This window comes from Rattus norvegicus, chromosome 1, assembly GCF_021556685.1.
Source record: "Rattus norvegicus strain SHRSP/BbbUtx chromosome 1, alternate assembly SHRSP_T2T, whole genome shotgun sequence".
Lineage (NCBI taxonomy): Eukaryota > Metazoa > Chordata > Mammalia > Rodentia > Muridae > Rattus > Rattus norvegicus.
Genome location: NC_141534.1, coordinates 78,691,890 through 78,714,200, shown reverse-complemented (window position 1 = coordinate 78,714,200; position 22,311 = coordinate 78,691,890). Strand labels below are relative to the sequence as shown.

Sequence of the window (22,311 nt, the reverse complement as noted above, 5' to 3'; positions counted from 1 at the left end):
ATTATTACCACTTAGCAGAATGGAAAACCGAGGCATAGAAATTTAAGTAATATCCCTAGATGACAGTTCCTAACTCCAGCTTTGGAACCTCAGGGTCTCCGGGCTGCCAGGCCCTTGCCCTAGTTCCTTCCAGTCTTCTCTCATCCTAGAGCCGGGGGTTTTTAGAGGAGAGAACCTAGAAAAGGCATGTGCAAAAATGTTGAGCATAGCAGGTGTCTGCACGCTGGACTGTGACATAACTTAATTGGGGATGGAGGGCAAACTCCACCTTGGCTAGACTCTCAGGACCTGCACTACATCCGTTCTCCCGGCAACTATACCACAGGCCAGCGGCCTCTGTCACTACTGCGTTCTGTCTCCAGTTTTCTTCAAACGCAGGCTCTCAGCAGGGAGGAGGAGGAAGAAAGGAGGCCGCCTCCTTCTCTTCCCCCGACGTCCCACCTCCCACCCGCAGCTTCCGCGTCTGCGCAGCCGCAGTCCTTGCAGCTCCAGTTCTGCAGTGCCTGGAAGGGTCTGATTGGGGAGGGTGAGTCCTTAGAGGGACCCCGCAGGCGGGAAGGGGGCGGGAGATTGGGCTGGGGGCGTGGGCAGTGATCCGGGGAGGTGCATTCACGTGTGACTGTGCATGCGTGTGCATGCGTGTTTCTGGGGTGGGCGGGTTCATAGTAGAGTTGCTCTAGGTCTGGGGTATGGGAATGGAGGGTCCATGTGGGAGAAGGTGGCGGGGAGGGGCGCCTAACTAGATTGGGTCCTCTTTTCTGCTAACCTGGTCGTTTACTCGGTGTCTGAACATCGAACAGGAATTTCAGCAACCAGGGAGAAGGGATCCTACAGGGAGCTTACACTCTGGCGTCTGTGGTCCTTCGTGGGTCTGTGCACGTGCACATTGTCTCTCCGTCCCCTAAGGGAGGTTCCCATTTTTCTGTTGGGCTTGCTGCACCTGGGTATCTGATTGCATGCATGCATTGTGTCTGCCCTGAGCTCTTTGTGTGGTATCCTGCAACAGGCCAGGAACATGGGTCGTGAAGTACCACAGGTGCAGGGTTTAAGAGACAATCTCAACTCTCCAGAGCTCTGAGGCTGTAATGGAGCCCCCTTGCCCATCCGTGCAATGGAACCGTAACTGTAACTACTAAGTAGGGCCTACAATCAGAACGTTTACCCCAGGAAACAGTGCTCTGTTACTGTTGTCATTGTCGTCGTCATCGTCATCATCATCACCACTATCATGAGGCTTTTCCTCGATCTCACGCCTCTCATCCTTATCCATCTGCAGGTGATACGTTTTCTAATTCACAAAGAATCCAACAGATAGTGCGACATGAACCCCCTGGTTCCCTCTCACTTCCTCGCTCTCTGCCCCTTCCACACACTGTACTTGCAGGGTCTAATCTTTCCCCCAGGTTTCCCCATGTGCCACTGGCTCCTACCTGCCTTTTCTTATTTTTTTTTTTAAAGTAACATTTATTTGTATGGGACACAGAATTCAGAGGACAACTCATGGGAGTTGGTTCTCCTGGTAATTGAACTCACGCTGTCAGACTTGGCAGCAAGTGCCTCTTATTGGCTGAGCCATATTGCCACTCTCCCTTGCCCACACCTGTAGTTTTCTTCTTCAGCTCCTGCTTCTCAGCCTGAACCTGTGAGAAACCATTGTTCACATTCGCACTTTTGTATCTTAATTTGGTTTCAAAAGTCTCTATGTATGTAGGTGAGGATGATCTTGGCCTGACCCCCTGCCTCTACCTCCTAAGTGCTGGAGCTGCTGGGGAGTTGTGCTGTGTTTACCAACACAGTGCTGGGGACGGAGTTCTAGGCAAGCACTCTGCCATCCAGCTACATCCCTATCCCTGTTATGTCCACACCAACAGTCTTATCTTTTCACCCTCCCCACCACATACACCCCAACTCTCACTGAGGTTGCAAACTGTCAGCCCTAGGGTCTACTGTAAGTCAGACATTGCTATTTGTTTCATGAGATGTCATTTGAAAAAATGGATATTATAAACTGCAGGCTCTGTCTCTAAAAGAGTGAATGAATGAATGAATGAATGAATGAATAAATGAAAGTCAGAAGAAAGAAGACCACAAGAGGGTAATATGAAGATGAGGAAGGGAAGGGTGGAATGTAGGCAAAAGGACATGAGTTAGAAAGATGTTAAAAAGATTTTTTTTTTTTTAGTTTTTTGTTTTGTTTTGCTTAGTTTTGTTTTTTAAATGGTGTATAAGTGAATTCGACTTTCTGGATACTGAAGCAATAAGAACCATGACATAAATAACCAACCAACCAACATAGTTGGGGGGCTGGGCATGTATTTGAGTGGCTTCATTAACCTGACCTTGCAATGCTTTTATTTGTGAGTTCATTAGAAAAAAAACGTTTTTTTTGGTTGTTGTTGTTGTTGAAACAATTTAAAAGTGCAAACGATGTCATCTGAGATTGTTTTCCGGTCTCCTGAGAAATCAGGTGGCAGCCATGTGTCTCTTGTGTTTGCTAGGCTGCAGAGGCAGGGCAGCCCCTCCCAAAAGGACACTTGATTGGTCTCCTACCATCCTCAGTTGTTCCTCCCACGCCACGACGTGCCTGTTCATTCTTATTTGTTCTGTGACGTATTCCTCTGGGTTTGCATTTTGTTTTTCAGTTGTGGAAGTGAAAGCCACAGGGAGGTTGTTGGTTGATTTATTTTATTCCTGCTCCGTTTCTGATGTGCTCCGGAGGTGCTTGTGTTCTGATCCTTGGGGACAGCATTTCCATCTGCTGCACAGACACATGGGCTGCCCTGGATGGTCCTGCCCGCTCACCTCCAGGAAGTCTGGAGCTATCCAGTGTGCAACCGGTGCATCCATAGGCTCTCAAGATTCCACAGGGGCCTGACCCAAAGTTCTGTTGAGAAATCTTTGGGAAATTTCAAAATGGGTGCAAGTATTTAATTAAGGAGAGGTGATGTTTAAATTAAGGGTAGTGTGGTGGTTTAAATAGGTATCCTCCCCTCCCCATAGACTCATATGTTTGAATGATCAGTTCAATGGGAATGACACTATTAGGAAGTGTGGCCTTATTGGAGTTGGTGTGGCCTTGGAGAAAGTGTGTCTCTGTTGGGACGGGCTTTGAGGTCGGTCTCTCTTGTTCAAATTTTGCCCAGTGTAGGACACAGTCTCCTCCTTGCTGCCCGCAGCTCTAGATGTAGAGCGCTCAGCTCCTCCTCCAGCACCATGTCTGCCTGGATGCTCCCAATGCTTCCCCCATGGTGATAATGGACTGAATCTTGGAAGCTCTAAGCCAGCCCCAATTAAATGTTTTCCTTCGCAAGAGTTGCCCTGGTCACAGTGCCTCTTCACAGTGATGGAAACTCTAAGACAGTTAGCCTTGAAGGCAGGGTGCAGCCCACTATGTCAGGAGAAGGAACGTGCCCTTTAAACTTTTGATCAGTGGGTGATCTGTCCCTGCAGAAATCTCAAAATGCCTGCACGAGGTTGGCTGCTGTTGCCACCGGCGTCTTTCATGGATGAGGGGGTTGAAGTTCAGAGAGGTTGTGTGTCCCAGGACACACAGCAAGTGCATGGTGGAGGTTACATTCAAGGGCACAAGTTATCCCTGGGCTTTACCTGCCACCGGTGATGGTCAGCAGCCAGAAAGTTGTAGCCACTCTCTTCCCACTGTACTGGCAGTTTTTAAAAACATGAGTGCTTGGGATTTGAACTTGGGTCTTTATATATTTAAATATATAACATGTATTCACACGTATACATACATATGTGTAGGTAATGCAGGTAATATGCAGGCAAATATATATTTCAAGTTAATCCACACTGGTTTCCATTGTATATATGAATAAGAGTTTATTTACCCACTTCCTGTTGATAGACATCTAAGTTATAATGCTTTAACTTCTTGAGAGACACTACACAGTCTAATCTGGCCTCAAATTTGAGATCCTGTGTTGGTCTTCGGGATGCTGATATTACAGATGTTCTGGCTGCATCCAGTGGTTGTTAAGATTTGTTTTGGTCGCATGTAGCCCAGGCTGGTATAATGAACAGGCTATGTAGCCGAACTTCTTTTCCTGCTACCTCCACTCTCTGAAATTTGGGATTAGAGGACTGCACCACCGCAGCTTGTGCCCACTTTGTAGAACTGGAGAGTGATCCTGGGGCTTTGAGCATGCCAGGCAAGTGCCCACTGCCCAGCCCCAGCAGGTAATATTTTTAAAATGTTTGCATTTTAAAAATTGTATTTGTTTGCGTATCTGTGTGCATGCAAGTACCCTCAGAGGCCAAAAGAGGATGTTAGATTCCCTGAAAATAGTTACAGAATGTCGTGAGCTGTCGGATGTGGGTGCTGGGAACTGAACCGGGGTCCTCTGCAAGAGCAGCCAGTGCTTGTAACCACTGAACCATTTTTTCCAGTTAGCTATAAAGCTGTAGCTCCAATTCTGAATACAAATACTCTTGTGTTGTTCTTCTGTGTATAGCATATGCAAATGTGCACACACAGTAGCCCATGTTGGCACACAAAAACCAAAGGCTGTTTTCCTCAATTCCTTTTCTTTAATGTTACTTAATTTAAAATCAGTATGTACGTGTATTTGCACGGAAGTACCCTCAGAGGCCAGAAGAAAATGTTAGATCTCCTGGAAATGGAGTTAGAGAATGTCACGAGCTGTACGATGTGGGTGCTGGGAACTGAACCAGAGTTTCAAAACTGCCGAGCCTGGTGAATGCTCGCTGTTTGGTTGCATTGCTGGCCAGCAGGCTCCTGAAATTTTGTCTCTGCTCCTCCACTAGCGCCGAGGTTACAGATTCGTGCTGCCTGACTTTTGTTTTTAAAATATGGGTGCTTGGGATTTGAACTCAAGTCTTCATGCTTGCGCAGCATGCTCTGCCCACTGAGCCGTGTGCCTAGACAGCTTTGTCTTTTAACATAGACAGAGGCGTGATGGCTTCCACAAACAAGCGGACAAAGGATAATTTTCCCTCTGTCTTCTTCTTTTTTTTTAATTTAGAGAATACGTTATTAGTTTTTGTAATCAAACCCACGTAGATAAGACCTTACATATTTAATACAGTGTGTTACCCCTGTACAAATGGAAAAAACTTAAGTTCAACATTTCTAGACCAATATGGCTGTTAATTTCTGTACAGTGCCAACTCAACACAGTAAACGGGGATACTTTTTTCCAAAGTTGACAGCACAGCTAAAGTTTCAAAAAATTCAAATTATATATCTGTATATATATATTTATATTTATATAAAAAGACCAATAATAGCAGTGTGTTATGCATCAACAGCAGCAACAGCTTTTCCAGGTTCTGCAGTCATCTGAACAAAACTGTAGAGACATCCAGCACACTCCATTAAAAAAAAAAAGTAAAAAAACAAAACCCGAGAAAACAGCACAGTTCTGTTACTCTTGTGGTACCTGGCACCATTTTTTTTAAATTAGCTTCTCAATCATCATCTGGAAAGAAAACATTCTGAGCAACATCATTAAAAACAGCTCTGATAAAGCACGGTCACTACTACGTATCATAAAGCAGGTACAAGCTATTTTACATCCACAGAGGTATGATACAGTACTGTCCTACATCTATAATACTACAGGATACAATTTAAAAGGCATTATTTGAGACTTGATTCTACTTTTCCAGCAGAGGGCCCAAAGGATGGTGTGACACAGCTTTGTAAAGAAACATACTCTAGACAGGATTTCCTTTCACTAGTGGCACAGTTCTAAGGATTCATTCTCTCCATGAATGTCAGCTAAAACCGTTATTAAAAAAATGAAATATCCCTAAAACAAAACCGTATAACCACCGAATTCACATGAATATGACCTAGTGGAGACAAGCTGGACCTCACCTTACCAACAAGCAATCAAATCTGTTATGTTTAAACAGTGAGACCTCCAAGGAAGGAGATGCCAAGTAGTGCTTCAAAGCTTCGGACCACAATCAAACACAGCATCCTTTTCAACAGAAGCAGAAGCTCATCTGAATATGCTCAAGGATGCTGACATCAACATTTAATCATCTCCTCACTCATCCAGGAAGAAGGGGAGATCAGTTACTACTGTACTTTATTGTGTTCAACCAAATCACCATGTTACAAAAATAGCAAGCTGCCATAATAAAAAATAAGGCTCCTCTATCCAGCACCAGATAGCATCATTTTACTTTCAAGCCTAGAAATTGCACACTTGTATATAAACCGACCAAAGATGAGGATTGAGAGTTCATCTTTGTGGATTTTTCCTTTGATGAATATGAGGTGTCCTTCCTTATCTTTTTTGATGACTTTTAATTGAAAATTGATTTTATTTGATATTAGAATGGCTACTCCAGCTTGCTTCTTCCTACCATTTGCTTGGAAAGTTGTTTTCCAGCCTTTCACTCTGAGGTAGTGTCTGTCTTTGTCTCTGAGGTGTGTTTCCTGTAGGCAGCAGAATGTAGGGTCCTCATTGCGTATCCAGTTTGTTAATCTATGTCTTTTTATTGGGGAGTTGAGGCCATTGATGTTGAGAGATATTAAGGAATAGTGATTATTGCTTCCTGTTATATTCATATTTGGATGTGAGGTTATGTTTGTGTGCTTTTCTTCTCTTTGTTTTGTTGCCAAGATGATTAGTTTCTTGCTTCTTCTAGGGTATAGCTTGCCTCCTTATGTTGGGCTTTACCCTTTATTATCCTTTGTAGTGCTGGATTTGTAGAAAGATATTGTGTAAATTTGGTTTTGTCATGGAATATCTTGGTTTCTCCATCTATGTTAATTGAGAGTTTTGCAGGATACAGTAACCTGGGCTGGCATTTGTGTTCTCTTAGGGTCTGTATGACATCTGTCCAGGATCTTCTGGCCTTCATAGTTTCTGGCGAAAAGTCTGGTGTGATTCTGATAGGTCTGCCTTTATATGTTACTTGACCTTTTTCCCTTACTGCTTTTAATATTCTTTCTTTATTTTGTGCGTTTGGTGTTTTGACTATTATGTGACGGGAGGTGTTTCTTTTCTGGTCCAATCTATTTGGAGTTCTGTAGGCTTCTTGTATGCCTATGGGTATCTCTTTTTTTAGGTTAGGGAAGTTTTCTTCTATGATTTTGTTGAAGATATTTACTGGTCCTTTGAGCTGGGAGTCTTCACTCTCTTCTATACCTATTATCCTTAGGTTTAATCTTCTCATTGAGTCCTGGATTTCCTGTATGTTTTGGACCAGTAGCTTTTTCTGCTTTACATTATCTTTGACAGTTGAGTCAATGATTTCTATGGAATCTTCTGCTCCCGAGATTCTCTCTTCCATCTCTTGTATTCTGTTGGTGAAGCTTGTATCTACAGCTCCTTGTCTTTTCTTTTGATTTTCTATGTCCAGGGTTGTTTCCATGTGTTCTTTCTTGATTGCTTCTATTTCCATTTTTAATTCCTTCAACTGTTTGATTGTGTTTTCCTGGAATTCTTTCAGGGATTTTTGTGTCTCCTCTCTATGGGTTTCTACTTGTTTATTTATGTTTTCCTGGAATTCTTTCAGGCTTTTTTGCGATTCCTCTCTGTAGGCTTCTACTTGTTCTCTAAGGGAGTTCTCCACGTCTTTCTTGAAGTCCTCCAGCGTCATGATCAAATACGATTTTGAAACTAGATCTTGCTTTTCTGGTGTGTTTGGATATTCCATGTTTATTTTGGTGGGAGAATTGGGCTCCGATGATGCCATGTAGTCTTGGTTTCTGTTACTTGGGTTCCTGCGCTTGCCTCTCGCCATCAGATTAACTCTAGTGTTACTTTGTTCTGCTATTTCTGACAGTGGCTAGACTGTCCTATAAGCCTGTGTGTCAGGAGTGCTGTAGACCTGTTTTCCTGTTTTCTTTCAGCCAGTTATGGGGACAGAGTGTTCTGCTTTCGGGCGTGTAGTTTTTCCTCTCTACAGGTCTTCAGCTGTTCCTGTGGGCCTGTGTCTTGAGTTCACCAGGCAGGTTTCCCGCAGGGGAAAAGTTGGTCCTACCTGTGGTTCCAAGGCTCAAGTTTGCTCGTGGGGTACTGCCTAAGTCCTCTCCGCGGCGGCAGCAACCGGGAAGATCTGCGCCGCTCTTTCCGGGAGCCTCCGTGCACCAGGGTTCCAGATGGCGTTTGGTGCTTTCCTCTGGCGTCTGGATGTGCGCAGAGTGCAGTCTCTTCTGCTTTCCCAGGCGTGTCTGCCTCTCTGAAGGTTTAGCTCTCCCTCCCACGGGATTTGGGTGCAGAGAACTGTTTATCCGGTCTGTTTCCTTCAGGTTCTGGCGGTGTCTCAGGCGCAGGGGTCCTGCTGCTCCTGGGCCCTCCCCTACGGGAACCCAGAGGCCTTATACAGTTTCCTCTTTGGCAAGGGATGTGGGCAGGGGTGGGCAGTATTGGTGGTCTCCTCCGCTCTGCAGCCTCAGGAGTGCCCACCTGATCAGGCGGTGAGGTCTCTCTCCCACGGGGTTTGGGAGCAGAGAGCTGCTGCGGGCCGGGATCCGCGGGTTTCTCTCTGTTTTCTGTAAGAGCCCAGGATGGGAACATCGCTTTCAGGAGGGTAGGCCTATAATCAGCCTTAGCAGATGGTGCTGTGGGGTTTTACTAAGTGATTGTTGGGCTACAGACACTCCCACCAGAGCTTGTGAGTCAGCTTGCTTTTAAAAGCTACCTCTGGGGATTTCCCAGGAAGACTTTCTATCACAGTGGGAGGAGCGCCAGGCAGCTTCTTTTCATCTTTAGTTTTTTATAGTTCTTGAGAATAATAATGCAAACAAACACAGCAAAAGTAAGCAGATACCAGACTGTGTTCTGAGCATTCCTGCTAAGGCTGCCCCATTGGCAGCTGAAGTTGCTCCCTGCTTCCTAACCGAGGGGCACCCCAACAGGAAAGAGACTGGTGACAGAGCCGCAGAGCGTGACATCTCATACCTGCAGCCTCAGTGTCCAGGAGGCAGCAGCAAGAGGATCGGGAGTTTGAGGCCAGCTGGGGGATATGTTGTGAGTGCATGGCTACCCTGAGCTACCTAGGCAGCATTTAAAAACAAAATAAAACAAGGTGTGCCGAGATGATTTGGGGAGTAAAAGTATATGCTGCACAAGCCTGGTGACCTGAGTTCTACTCCTTGGTCCGATGGAAAAAGGACAGAGCTGATTCCTGAATGCTGTCCTCTGATTCACACACACATGTGTATGTGCATGTGCGTACACACACACACACACACACACACACACACACACACACACACACAAATCTTAAAACCAACCAACTAAACAGAGAGCATATACATTGTCACCAAGCTGAGGCATTCTTCCTGGTCCCAGTTGAGAGCAGGTGTTTTTCTTTCAGGAATTCTTGGGGTGGGGGTCTAAAATCTTTGCCTGTTTATCTTTGGATGTTAGGGTAAAGAGATGGTACCCTTTGCCCAAGCCTATGCCATTGCAACCAACCAGAATAGAGAAGGACAAAGCTGGTAGGTATTTTATACTTAGCTGTTTACTTTTGTGTGTGGAGGGTGGAGTGGGGTGGGATGGGTCACGGTACACATATGGAGGTCACAGATCAACTTAAGGGAGGCGGTTCTCTCCTTCCACCAAGTGTTCCAGGGATCAAACTCAGAGCATCCGGCTTGGCAGCCGCCATCTTTGCTCGCTGAACCAATCTTGCCAGCACAAAGCTATTGAGTGAACTGGGGAGTAGGTTTAATGGTTGGCATCATCAAGGCGAAGCAGTGAGCGAATCCCAGGAGATAGGAAAATCATGACAGAAGCTTCTGGATCTAAGGACCAAAGTCTCAGACAAGGGTGAAGGCCGGGACAGCAGGCAGAGAGCAGAGCGTTTTTTAACAGAACAGCAGGCGGGCTTGCTGACTGGCTGTGTGCAGCATGAGGCAAAGAAAAGGCTTCTAGAAGGGTGGAGGGGTCCTGAGCAAGAGTGGAGGGGGTGGGAGGAGAATGGGCTGGAGGTACAGAGAGCTGAGTTTCCTTGGAAAATGATGCGTTTAGTTGTAGGTTTCAGAGGCCGTTGAGACATTTCCAAGAGAAACAGAGTGGTTGGTGGGCAGATGGCTCAGCGGTTAGGAGAGCACGTGGCTCTTCCAGAACCCATGTTGGGCAACTCACAACCTCTTCTAACTGCAGCTCCTGAAGAATCTGACACCCTCTTCTGGCTTCCAAGGGCACTGCACTCAGGCACACATACGCAAAGACACCCAGGCATACATATAATTTAAAAATTAAACAAAGCTCTTTAAGTAGTTGTCATAGTTTGGGTTTTATTTCTGTGAAGAGATACCATGACCCCAAACCACTTTTATAAAGGAAAACTTGGGGTTTGCTTACAGTTTCAGAGTCTTAGATCGTTATCATCATGGCATTGTGTAGGCAGACATGGTGTTAGAGAAGGAACTGAGAGTTCTACATCTTGATCCTCAGGCAGCAGAGAAAGACTGTAAGACACACCGGGAGTATCTTGAGCAAGTGAAACTTCAAAGCATGCTCCCACAGTGACACATTTCCTCCAACAAGGCCACTCCCTATGGAGCCAAGGTTACCAACACATGAGTCTATGGGGACTCTTCCTATTCAAACAACCTCAGTGATAACTGGTCATACAGATAGAAAATATATGGTTCACACAGCCAGTATACACAATTTAACATAAATATGTGTTCTTATATCATTTATTTAATATAGAGATAATTTAGTGTAAATTGTATGCTGTGTGTGTGTGTGTGTGTGTGTGCGCGCGCGCATGTAGTGCACATGTGTGTGGGGGTGTGCATGTTTGTGTGTTGGGGGGTATGAAGGTCAGAGGACAACTTTGGGAGTCATTTCTCAGGTTCCACTGTGGGTCTCTCTGAAGCCTGGGCCTTGTTGGTTAGGGATAGCCAGTGAGTCCCAGAGAGCCTCCTTCCTGGGTGTGAGGCCCCCATTCTTGGATAGCAAACATTTTCCTGACTGAGCCATCTTCCCTGGGACACATATCTCACTTATGAAAAGTTTTCAGGTATTAATGCCCAGAGTCATTGCTTTATTTTCATGCTTCTGCCCTTTCCTTTCCTTTCCCCCCTTAAGTGCAAATTTTAAATGTTCTGTTATATTTTATTTATTTAGCTGTATTGTGTTTTATTTATCTGTGTGTATGTATCCTGCAAGCATGTTGGCAGGCACAGCTGGTAGCTAGACAACAGCTCACAGGAGTCAGTGCTCTCCTGTCACACAACCCTGGGAATCAAATGCGGGTCATTTGACTTGGTTGGCAGTCATCTCTACCCACTGAGCCAGCTTGGTGGCCGTTTATTTCCTTTTTGTTTCAGAAGTATTTTTTAAACATATACATGGTTGTTGAACACACTCGAGGGGTTAAATGCATTACAATAGGCATATTATGACCAACCAGATCAGGGTCATTGGTTGTCTATCCCCTCAGATACTGGCTATTTCTTTATACAAGAATGTTCAAAATCCTATTTGTTTTTAATTAATTGAAGTATTAATTAATTGCATTAATCATTTAACTAACTGAGGTCAACTACAGTTACCCAACAGCTATTTGTATTAATAAAAAACCAAGCACTTTAGTCTGTTTTTCATCCTCTTACTTTGTCTCCTTCCCCTGCACTCTCCCCAGGCTCCAGATACTACCTCACACCAATATAACAATGCCCTTCCACGACATCAGCTTTTTAGCTTCCACATATGTTCTAGTTTCATTTCTGTTACTGCAACAGGATATCTTAACAACAGGCAGCTTCTTGGAGAGTTTACTATAGAACACAATCCCATGCTACAGAGAAGTCACGCTGACGGGAACGTGAGACTTGTGGTCCATCAGATTTATAGTGGAGAGGCAGAGAGAAATGAGTGCATTGCGTGCTCACTTGCTTGATGATGCTCAGCTCAGTTTCTCCATTCTTACACAGTTTGGTATCCTTGCCTAGGGAATGGTGTCACCTACAGTGGGCTAGATCTTCCCACTCAGTTAACGAAGATGATCCCCTACTGACATGCACACAGGCCAACCCAACGCAGACCATCCCTCGCTAGTACTCTATCCCCGGGCGGTTCTATGTCGTGTCAAGCTAATAAAGCTGACCATCCCAGTGTATAAGTGTTATCATGAGGTGTCTATCTTTGCAAAAGTGTTTCTGTAGCCATCACACCAATTTTCCCCTAGCTACTTCAAGAACACCTTTAATAAAACAAAGTTGGGTATTCCTGGTGTGGTGACAAACACTTGTAATCACAGCACTTTGTGGGCTGAGATGCGAGAATTGTGATTTGGAGTCAAGACTTGGCTATACAGTAAGTTGTGGCTAGCCTGCTCTATATAACAAGACCTTGTCATAGACAGACAGACAGACAGACAGACAGACAGACAAACCAATAGGCAGGCAGACATCTTTTTACATTTCTGTATGCCTCCCCTACAATCAATGTATGTCTGTGACGTACACTGGGTTTAATCAAATCCCAAGCCCACATACACTTTCTAGATTTTTCTTCAATAAGTATTGTTTTGTTTCATAGCACACTGCTTGGAATCTGCCACCAAGATGGTTAATCTTGTCATCTAAATCACCAGCTATGATGGCAATTTAGAATCACCATGGAAACCCTCTGGCTATATCTATGAAGATGTTTCCAGACTGGTTTAACAGATTAGGAAACCTCACCATGAATGACACCTGCAGTCCAGGGAGTGGGGTACAGGGCTGAGTAAAGAGGAGAAAGTGAGCCAGCACTAGCATCCGACATTTTTCTGCTTCCTGATTGTGCACGCAATGCTCCCTGCTGCTTCATGCTCCTGCAGCATGCCCCTCCCCACACCCAGTGGTAGCTTGCTTCTTCAAACTGTGAGTCAAAAATAAACCCTTCCTTTTTAACCACTGAACCATCTCTCTGGGCCCCTGCTGTCTTTCTAACATTCAGCACCTTGCCTAGCACCCTTCACTGTCTGACCACTGTCCCTCAGTCCTTAGGTTTTGAATCCTGTACCTGAAGACACCCACAGGACACTGAAGCAGGAGAAGTAAAAAGAAAAAAGCCACGCCTCCTCCTGAGGAGATGCAGAGCCTCAGGACTGAGCAGACACAGGGACTACTGCCTCGGGACAGCAAGGCCTGGGAGAAGCCATGCCACTCCACCTTCCCCAAGGACTGGGAGGCTGTGGAGGTCGGGGCCTCCAGCTGTGACAGTGATGAGAAAGGTGAGGGGTCCTGTGGGAGCTGGGCAAGGGAGATGCTCTCGGCAGAGCTTAGGAGGAGCTGAACATCCATTCGTCACTCACTGACTTGTGGAATGTTGAACTGGTCATTTTTTTCTCTGCATAACATTTAGTCACATTATGCAACACGCATCTATGGGTTTATACTTCTGTAGGTCAACAGTTTGACGTGACCTCAGGGGACATTTCTCCTGTTGTCTGTTTTTGCATGTGCCTGTGGGGTCATAGGGAGCCGGCAGAGCTGTTTCTTAGATGGCTTTCTTCACACACAGCTTGGTTGACTATCTGGAATACTCGAGCCTTGTGTCTCCAAGAGGTTTGTTCTCACGGGTCCTTGGAGAGTAGTGAGGAACAGGGAATGCTGGGATACCCAAACACTTAAACTTAAAAATAATTGTGTGTGTGTGTGTGTGTGTGTGTCTATGAGCAAGTGTATGCAAGTACCCACAGAGGCCAGAAGAAGGCGCAAGGTCTTCTGTAGCTGGAGTTAAAGGCATTTATGTTTGATGTGGTTGCTTTTAACCATCGAGAATCTCTCCATTCATCCATCCTCACATCCCTCCTAGGCACTGAGCATCCCTCAAGCCCTTCTAACCACTGAGCATCTCTCCAGCCCTCCTAGGCACTTTTAAGCCTTTGCTAGCAGCTTGATGATCCTATGTGATTGTATGAAACTCCACGTGGAGATACAACACACATGCATGTGCGCGTGCGTGCGTGCCTGCGTGCATGCGTGCACCCACACACACTCATCCCCCCACACACTTAGAGACACACAGACACACACAGACACACACACAGATACACACATACTCACACACACACTCTCACACACACCCCACACACAGAGACACATACAGAGAAACACACACAGTGACATACACAGAGACACCCCCACACACAGACAGACAGACAGACACACACACACGCACAGACAGACACATACACACTCTCACACACACACCCCACACAGAGGCACACACAGAGAAACACACAGTGACACACACAGAGACACCCCCCCACAGACAGACAGATAGACAGACACACACACACACACACTCACACACACACACACTGAGACACACACAGAAAAACACACACAGTGACACACACAGAGACACAGACAGACAGACAGACACACACACACACACACGCACAGACAGACACATACACACACACATACACACACACGCACCCTTACCTACTTATCTCAGATAGGGAACCCACAAATGAAGTTACTAACAAGAACATGAATGGGCAGAGGCCAACGTGTTGTTAAACCCACAACAAATGATTCAGGCCCTTATTCTAATAATTATGCAGCTTAAATGTCAGATGGATTGAGGGCATCAAGCCTGTTTTTAGCTGCTTTCTAGAACACAGGTTGGCTTAGGAAGTCAAAGGTGAAAGGTAAGAGATCAGTTAAGACAGACCCCTGGGCCAACATGCTGGATCAGTGGATAAAGATGCTGGCTATTAAGGCTGACGGGCTGAGTTTGACCTCCACACGGTAGGAGATAACTGATTCCCACTGACCTACACACGTGTGCTATGGTGTGTGCCTCCACTCACCCCTCAAAGTGTTAACAGAAAAAAAAAAGTAGACTCTAAGTTGGGCATGGTGACTGACTCTTGTAATCCAGTACTTAGGAGGCTGAGGCAGGAGAATTGCTCATGCGTGTGAGGCTCACCTGGCTCAGAGAGAGGTTTCCAGGCCAACCTGAGTTTCATAAAACAAAACAATCTCTGCTAACCTCATTCAGCTCAGGATTGAGAAGGATGCATGGGTAGTAACTGTGTGAGGAGTTCTTCCCTGGAAGTTTCTCTTGTGGAAGGTAGGGAAGATCCTGGAATAATTTCTCTTTGTTGCCTCACTCAGATCTTAGCTGGAAGCCCATTAGGGAACTTTTACCTTCCGGACAGGTGAACGGAGGAGCCCATCAGATGGCCCAGTTTTAGTCATATAGTCAGCTGTAGGATCAGAACAAATCATGATAATGTTATTAGCCACACAAGTACTCTCTCTCTCTCTCTCTCTCTCTCTGTCTCTCTCTCTGTCTCTCTCTGGTGTGTGTGTGTGTCTGTGTGTGTGTGTGTGTGTGTGTGTGTGTGTGTGTGTGTTTAAACGCGTCAGGTCGTTGGACGCCATGGAGAGAGCTTGGTGAGCTGACCCCCGAGTCTGGTTGCTCATCCACAGCCCTTTTCTTCTCTGCTCTTTTGCCTCACAGATCTGTCTTCTCAAGAGACTGGGCTTTCTCAGGAGTGGAGCTCAGTGGAGGAAGATGAGGAGTCAGAGGATTCTCAGGTGTGTATAGGGATTATTTCCTTTATTATAAATGTTACCCTGAGGATCCCAGTGAGTTCTTACATTTCATTCCTCAGCCTGGAATGACTTCTCTGCTCAGTAGTTCCAAGTGCTCTCTTGTGGGAGATATTCCACATTCCTGTGATGATCAGACATAGTAACACCCCACACACGACCATATGATATGTGTGTATCTTTATGGACACAAACCACCCATAGCTTTCCACTCATAATCATCCATCCTTCCATCCATCCATCCATCCATCCATCCATCCATCCATCCATCCATCCATCCATCCACACACCCGCCCATTCACCTATGCCACTCATATATTCATCCACATATTCATCTACCCATTCACCCATCTATCCATCCATTATCTATTCACCTACTCACCTGTCCACTCATCTATCTACTTATCCATCCATCCACTCACTCATCTACCCACCCGCCAACCCACCTATAATACCATGCATGCATCCCTCCATATGCCTGCCTACCCATCCACCCACCCCCTTCATGCAGTCACTCTCTCCCACTGATACCCTGGGTTCGATCTCCTGCATAGCATGATTCTGTAACCCAGCCCTTAGGGAGTAGAGGCAGGAAATAGGAAGCTCAAAGATCATCCTTGAGTATGTAGTGAGTTTGAAGTCAGTCTTGGCTACATGAGGCTGTCTCAAAAAAATAATTTAAAATGTTTTTCCATTAATTAATTAACTAGTCAATCAATCAGTCAATCAATCAATCAATTAATTTACATTTCAGTTGCAACTTCCTGCAACTTGATATGCCAAGGCAGGTTGATATCTATGGGAGGTCTCCCCTTCCCTGAGGAGAAATGGAAGGGGGAAGGGGAAAGGGGGAGTGGGAAGATGGAGGTGAGAAGGAGGGACTAGGAGGAGAGGGGGGAGGGAAGCTTTGATCTGGATGTAAAGTAAAAAAAGGTTTATTTAAATAGGGCAATACAGAAAACACAAAAACATATTGGTCATGCATATTGGTCATTTTCAAATTTACTTCAACTTTAGAAGAAACAACGTATTAGTGAGCATTCCTGTCATTGCTACCACAACACCTGATGATGCATGAGAGGCAAGATTTACTTTGGCTCATGATTTAGGGGGGAATTTTAGGAGGATTTTAGGAGGAAGCAAAACAATGGGGAATCAGGGCTTTGCATAGGTTTACCCGGACTACTTCCCTCAGCTTTCCCCATCTCCCGAAGCCTCCCAGAACAAGGCTGTGAACAAACACGCGAGGCAGGACTCTGTGGAGATATCCAGAAGTAGACCAGAACAAGCACCGTCTGACCTGGGAAGAGAAAAAAGGAGTTTGAGTATTAAGAAGCAGGTATCTGAGGCTGGAGAGATGGCTCAGTGGTTAGGAGTGATTTCCACTCTTCCAGAGGATCTGAGTTCTGTTCCCAGCACCCATGTCAAATACCTCACAGCCACCCATAACTCCAGCTCCACGGGATCCAATGCTCTCTTCCGGCCTCTGTGTCTGTGGGTACTGCATTTATGTGGACAGAACCCACTACCACCAACAGGCACACATACACCTGTAATTTATTATAAATATGGGGTTAGAGAGATGGCTCAACAGTTAAGAGCACCAGTCTTAACTTTAACTGAATCAGAGGACTAAGGTTCAGTCCCTAGCACCCACATGGCAGCTTACAACCATCTGTAACTCTAACCCCAGAGGACCTGAATCCATCTTCTGGCCTCCTGGGACACCAGGCATACACACAGGACACAGAGATACACGCAGGCAAGATGCCCTCCCCTATATACAATAAAAAAAAATAAAAGTAAAAGCTTATAAAACTAAAACGGATTTTTTTTTTTTAAAAAGAAGGGAAACAGTTGTCTGTAGTGATAGGATGATGTGGCAATGTTTTTGGCTACAGTAATAGGAATAAAAGAAAGTGGTTAACTATGGAAATGCTTCGAAGGCAAAGCCAACAGCACTTGCTGATGCCCTTTTTTGGGTGGAGAGAAAGGAAGCCCAGAGCCATGTTTTAGAGGAGGGGGTTTGAAGGAACGACTTGTGGTGCTCAGAGGAGAAGCACTTGGCAAGAGTGAGGATCGAGTTTGGATTTTCAGAACCCATGTAAATGCTGGGTGCATGTGGCAATCTGCCTGTAATTCTAGCACTCTGAATGTGGAAGGCAGAGACTGGGGAATCCTTGTTGCAAGTAACCTAACTACACTAGCCTATGTCACCAAGTTCTGGGTTTGATTGAGAGCCCCTGCCTCAATGTATAAGGTAGAGATCAACTAAGGAAGATTGCTAATGTTAACTCAGGTTTCCATAGGCATTTAAATGTGCACACGCACGTGCGCACACACACACGCGTGCACGCGCCTGTGTAAATATATATGTGTTTCCACAGGCATTTAAATGTGCACACGCACGTGCACACACACACGCGCGCGCGCGCACGTGCACGCGCGCCTGTGTAAATATATATGTGTGCCTATACACATGCAAACACGAATGCCACAAACATGGGGAAAAGTTCAAAGCTGCTGTTATATCTATAAATGAATGTTCATACAATAAGATAGACGGTTGGGAATTTAAAAGAGGGGTTGGGTCAAGAACCACACACCCGTGTCACAATACTCAGTCTTTCTATATAGTGATATTTCACAATTTTCATCCTTTATTCTGAATTTCTTTTCTTCAAAGCACAGGTACATTGCTTGCCTCCATGTTTATCTAACATCTGGTTATTGTGCCATGCAGTTTAAACTCCAACAGTTTCTCTGCTGGTAGACCCTTAATCATACGGTCATCTTTCCCTGTGGTTAATGGTGTCAACCTCCTTCCTTTCCAGGACTGATATTTTCTTTCTCCCCCTCTTTTAGGGCTTTGTGGAGTGGTCCAAGGCTCCACAGCAAACCACCATCGTGCTGGTAGTGTGCGTGCTGTTCTTATTCTTGGTTTTAACTGGGATGCCCATGATGCTCCACATTTAACTACCACAGAAGCCGCTGTATGGAAACATAATCCCGCGTCACGTTAAGAAACTGTCCTGGCTAGAAACAAGGAATGGATACCGAGCATTAAGAAATGCCTTTCACATCCATCGAGATGAGTTTATAATTATTTGTAATTTATTTATCCGAAAGATTTGTTTTAATTATGTGTCTGTGTGTGTTTGTTGTTGTGAGTGCAGTACCCGCAGAAGCCAGCAGAGGGAGTTTGATCAAGCCCCTGGAGCTAAAGTTGTAGGCAATTGTGAGCTGCCCGATATGTGTGCTGGGAGCAGAGCTCTGGTACCCTTAACTGCTGAGCTGTGTCTGTAGCTTTATGAGATCCCCCCCCCCCATAAAACTTTTTATTATGAGGTTTCTGTATTACTAAAATTTATTTAAATGAATACATCATTGATCATAAAAACATTATTTTGCACACTATTGAGAAGTTGTGTAAGAAACTGCTGAGAAAGAAAAAAATGTGAATTAATTATAAGACATTATGAATTGGAAGACATCTCTTCAGAGAAGCTAAAAAATGTGCAACTTAGGATCAATGTCGAACCATCTCTGTCTTCTATAAAATTATCCTTGTACAATTTAACATTTTGCCTGACTATGTGTCTATGTACCATGTGTGTGCCTGGTTCCTGTGGAGGCCAGAAGAGGGTGTTGGATCTCTTAAAACTGGAGTGACAGATGGTTGTGAGCCACCGTGTGGGTGCTGGGAATTGAACCTGGATCCTTTGGAAGAGCAGCTAGATCTCGTAACCGTGGAGCCATCTTCCCGCCCCATTATCACAGCATCTTCAGTGTGTAGTCTTTCCATATAGACTTCCTTTTCTTGCTATTTTATATGAGCACACTTGCCTCTATCTTGATGTGTTAAGTTGGTGCTATTTTTGTGAAGTTTTGGACTCATGGCTTAACCTTACATCACTGAGAGATCTGAGTAATTTTTTTTATGCTTTTGAATAATTTCTGTAGCTTGAGGAATATCAGGTCCTTGACAGCTTAAAAAAAATTTACTGTGTCTGGAGAGATGGCTTCATGGTTTATAGTGTATACCTCCCTTGCAATTTGCTTCCTGACACCCACATCAAGACAGTGCACAATTACCTATAATTCCAGCTCCAGGGACTCAGACTCCCCCTCCTGGCCTCTGGGGACATGACACCCATATGCACATACCCACCCATATTCCCCCACACACATACATATAATTAAAAAATAAATCTTTTAATTTTTTTTTAAAAAGAATTCACCGGTAATCAATTCCAAGGTTTGTGAGAGGGAAATCTCAGATGATGTTTGGAAAGCAGTTTGAATTATCGCAAGCCATTACTATGATAATTCTATCTTGGTACCTTATGAATACTTTTTTACTTTTTGGATTCATTTTGATGATTTATAATAGTCTTTTATCTTCTAGAGAGTCCTTCATTCTGTAGATCTTTTGAGATTATAAGCTTAGTTATGAACACTATTTTTATAATTAAACAAAAAGATTCTCTGCATTTCCCCCCCATCACTGTTTTCCTTTTAACTTGCCATTGTTGCTCCCTTGTTATTTGTTTGCTTTTACCAAACACTTATCTGGCGTTTATTATTGTTTTCCCAAAGATCTAGTGTTTGGCTTTATTTATATGTATTCATAGTTTGTAAAATTATAAATATTTGTATTTATTATTTCTTTTGTTATTTCTAATATGTTAACTTACAGACTATACATACTGTGCTTAGTTCTGACTACTTTTATTTCTTGTGTCACATTTTAAGCAGAATACTTAATTTGCATTCTCTCTGTATTTGCAATAACATACTTAATAATAGAAAGGCCCTTCTGGATTTAATAACACTGGCCATGTCATGACATTATATAATAATCTACATCCTTGCTCATCTTGACTTTTTTTGTAGCAGCCCTAGTAGATGCGTCAAAGTCCAGTGGTTTAGTTTGTTTTCTGTCTAACATTATTTTTGCGGGGCTGTGGGGCTGGGGACATGGCTCAGTGGGTAAGAGCGCTTGCTCTGCAAACATGGAGACCTGAGTTTGAATTCCTGGGATCCACATAACAAACAGGTTGGAAAGCAATGGAGGAAGACATCATGTCTTGCTCTGATCTCCACAAACACATGCATGAGTGAGCACATGCATACTCACATGGATGCAACCAATCCCCCTCCCCCCATCCATGCATTCCCCCCCTACACGCAAAAGGAAATGGAGCCGTCTAATTCTTGTGAATGTAACCTATGGTATATTTGCTTCCAAAACATTTGTGAAGCTTCAACTATGGCCAAGAGCGTGTCTGGACTTTATACCTGTTTGATGGGTGTTAAAGCTGAATACCTACTCTTTGAAGACTAGAACTCCATGTATGTCTGTCAACCCAGCCTCATCAGCGATGCAGCTCAGCTTCACCCGGCTTTGGATTGCTTCATCTGTTCTTTAACTCATCAGTGTTTTTTTTTTATAATATTTGCTTTATGTATATACAAATTGTGTAATTCAATACTAACAAATCCGGAACTCTTATAACTTGCTGATTAGATGACATATGTAAAACACCAAGCACATCAGGCATATAATAATCACTCAATAAATGCCAGTTTAAACCAGGTTCTGACTCTTTTATTGCGTGAGAAATGATTTCCTTTAGCCAATTCAATAATTTGAAATTCTCCTGGTCAAGTATAAATTGGTACGAGTATCCTTCTCTATTTTCAAAGCCCTGTGGGCGTGCACAGAATCTGTCTACTGTACTATTTTGCTTTGTGGATTTTCTTTTTCCTTTTTTTAGGTGTATTTATTTTACTTTGTGGGTAGAGTGTTTTACCTGATTGTGTACCACATGTGGGCCAGGTGCCTACAGAGGTCAGAAGAGCGTGTTGACTCCCCTGGAAGTGGATTACAGATGGTTGTGAGTCACTCTGGGTTCTGGGAACCAAACCCAGGCCCTCTACTAGAGTAGCCAGTGCTGTTAATTCCTGAGCCATCTCACCAGCATATAGAGTTTTCTTTCTTTAAAAAAACTTTGTTTGTTTGTTTATATATTTTGTGTATGTGTGTGCAAGTCTTTTTTTCTTAAAAAACTATTTATTTGTTTATTTAGTGTGTGTGTGTGTGTGTGTGTGTGTGTGTGTGTGTGTGTGTGGAGAGGCAGCTCTCCTCAGAATGTACAGGATCTTGTGTGTATATCAGTGGGGATTTAGCCAGTGTCCCCCGCTCATGGAGGAAGCTCAGCAGGGGTCTTCAGGTCCAAGTAAGCCTCGTGGGGTCCCCGAATGGGTAATCGCAGCCACCAGGCAATCCCGGCAGTATCATTTTCTGCCCTGGTAACTCAAGCTATGTGGCCCTTCTCTGTGGCTGTTGTGACTCACTGTACCCCCTGGATAGTATTCGACATCAGCCAGAGGAGGCAGCCATGCACAGGGGCTTAAGAGGGGCACAGGCAAGCTCAGAGATAAGGAGAAGCAAATTCCTTCGACACATCCCTCCCACACACATCCCTCCTTTGACACATTCTAGACAGCTACAAAGAGTTACATGAGAGATAGAATGTTTCCCATGCCCCTTCTCTGCTGGAGTGTGAGGATTTCTGAGAGTAGTTCATGGAATTCAGGGAATCATTGGTTTTACTGTTACTTTTTGTGTGTGTTGGAAAGATGTTTATTTTTATGTGTATGAGTGTTTTGTCTGTGCACTACATGCTTGTAGGACCTGCCAGAAGACAGCATCAGATTCACTGGAACTGGACAAGGTGATTGAACTGGGGTCCAATTTTGAGACCCTTTCTCAAAACAAAAAATTT

The 22,311-nt window shown here is 44.5% G+C and overlaps 1 protein-coding gene across 2 annotated transcripts; it reads left to right on the top strand.

Annotated features, from left to right (window-relative positions):
• The first annotated feature begins 454 nt into the window (after positions 1 to 454).
• Smim17 (small integral membrane protein 17) lies at positions 455 to 21,119 on the top strand. 2 transcript variants are annotated; one of them, NM_001109138.1, is made up of 4 exons: positions 455 to 526; positions 12,956 to 13,182; positions 15,429 to 15,505; positions 18,386 to 18,686. In NM_001109138.1, the coding sequence occupies exons 2-4, from the start codon at positions 13,041 to 13,043 to the stop codon at positions 18,494 to 18,496; spliced, it is 330 nt and encodes a 109-aa protein (NP_001102608.1). In that variant the 5' UTR covers positions 455 to 526; positions 12,956 to 13,040; the 3' UTR covers positions 18,497 to 18,686.
• Positions 21,120 to 22,311: the final 1,192 nt, after the last annotated feature.

Bases quoted from the DNA above. Each gene is read 5' to 3' on its own strand.
- Smim17 (NM_001109138.1), top strand. From the start codon at position 13,041: ATGCAGAGCCTCAGGACTGAGCAGACACAGGGACTACTGCCTCGGGAC. The intron at 13,183-15,428 runs GTGAGGGGTCCT...TTTGCCTCACAG, and splicing joins CTGTGACAGTGATGAGAAAG to ATCTGTCTTCTCAAGAGACT. The intron at 15,506-18,385 runs GTGTGTATAGGG...CCCCTCTTTTAG, and splicing joins AGGAGTCAGAGGATTCTCAG to GGCTTTGTGGAGTGGTCCAA.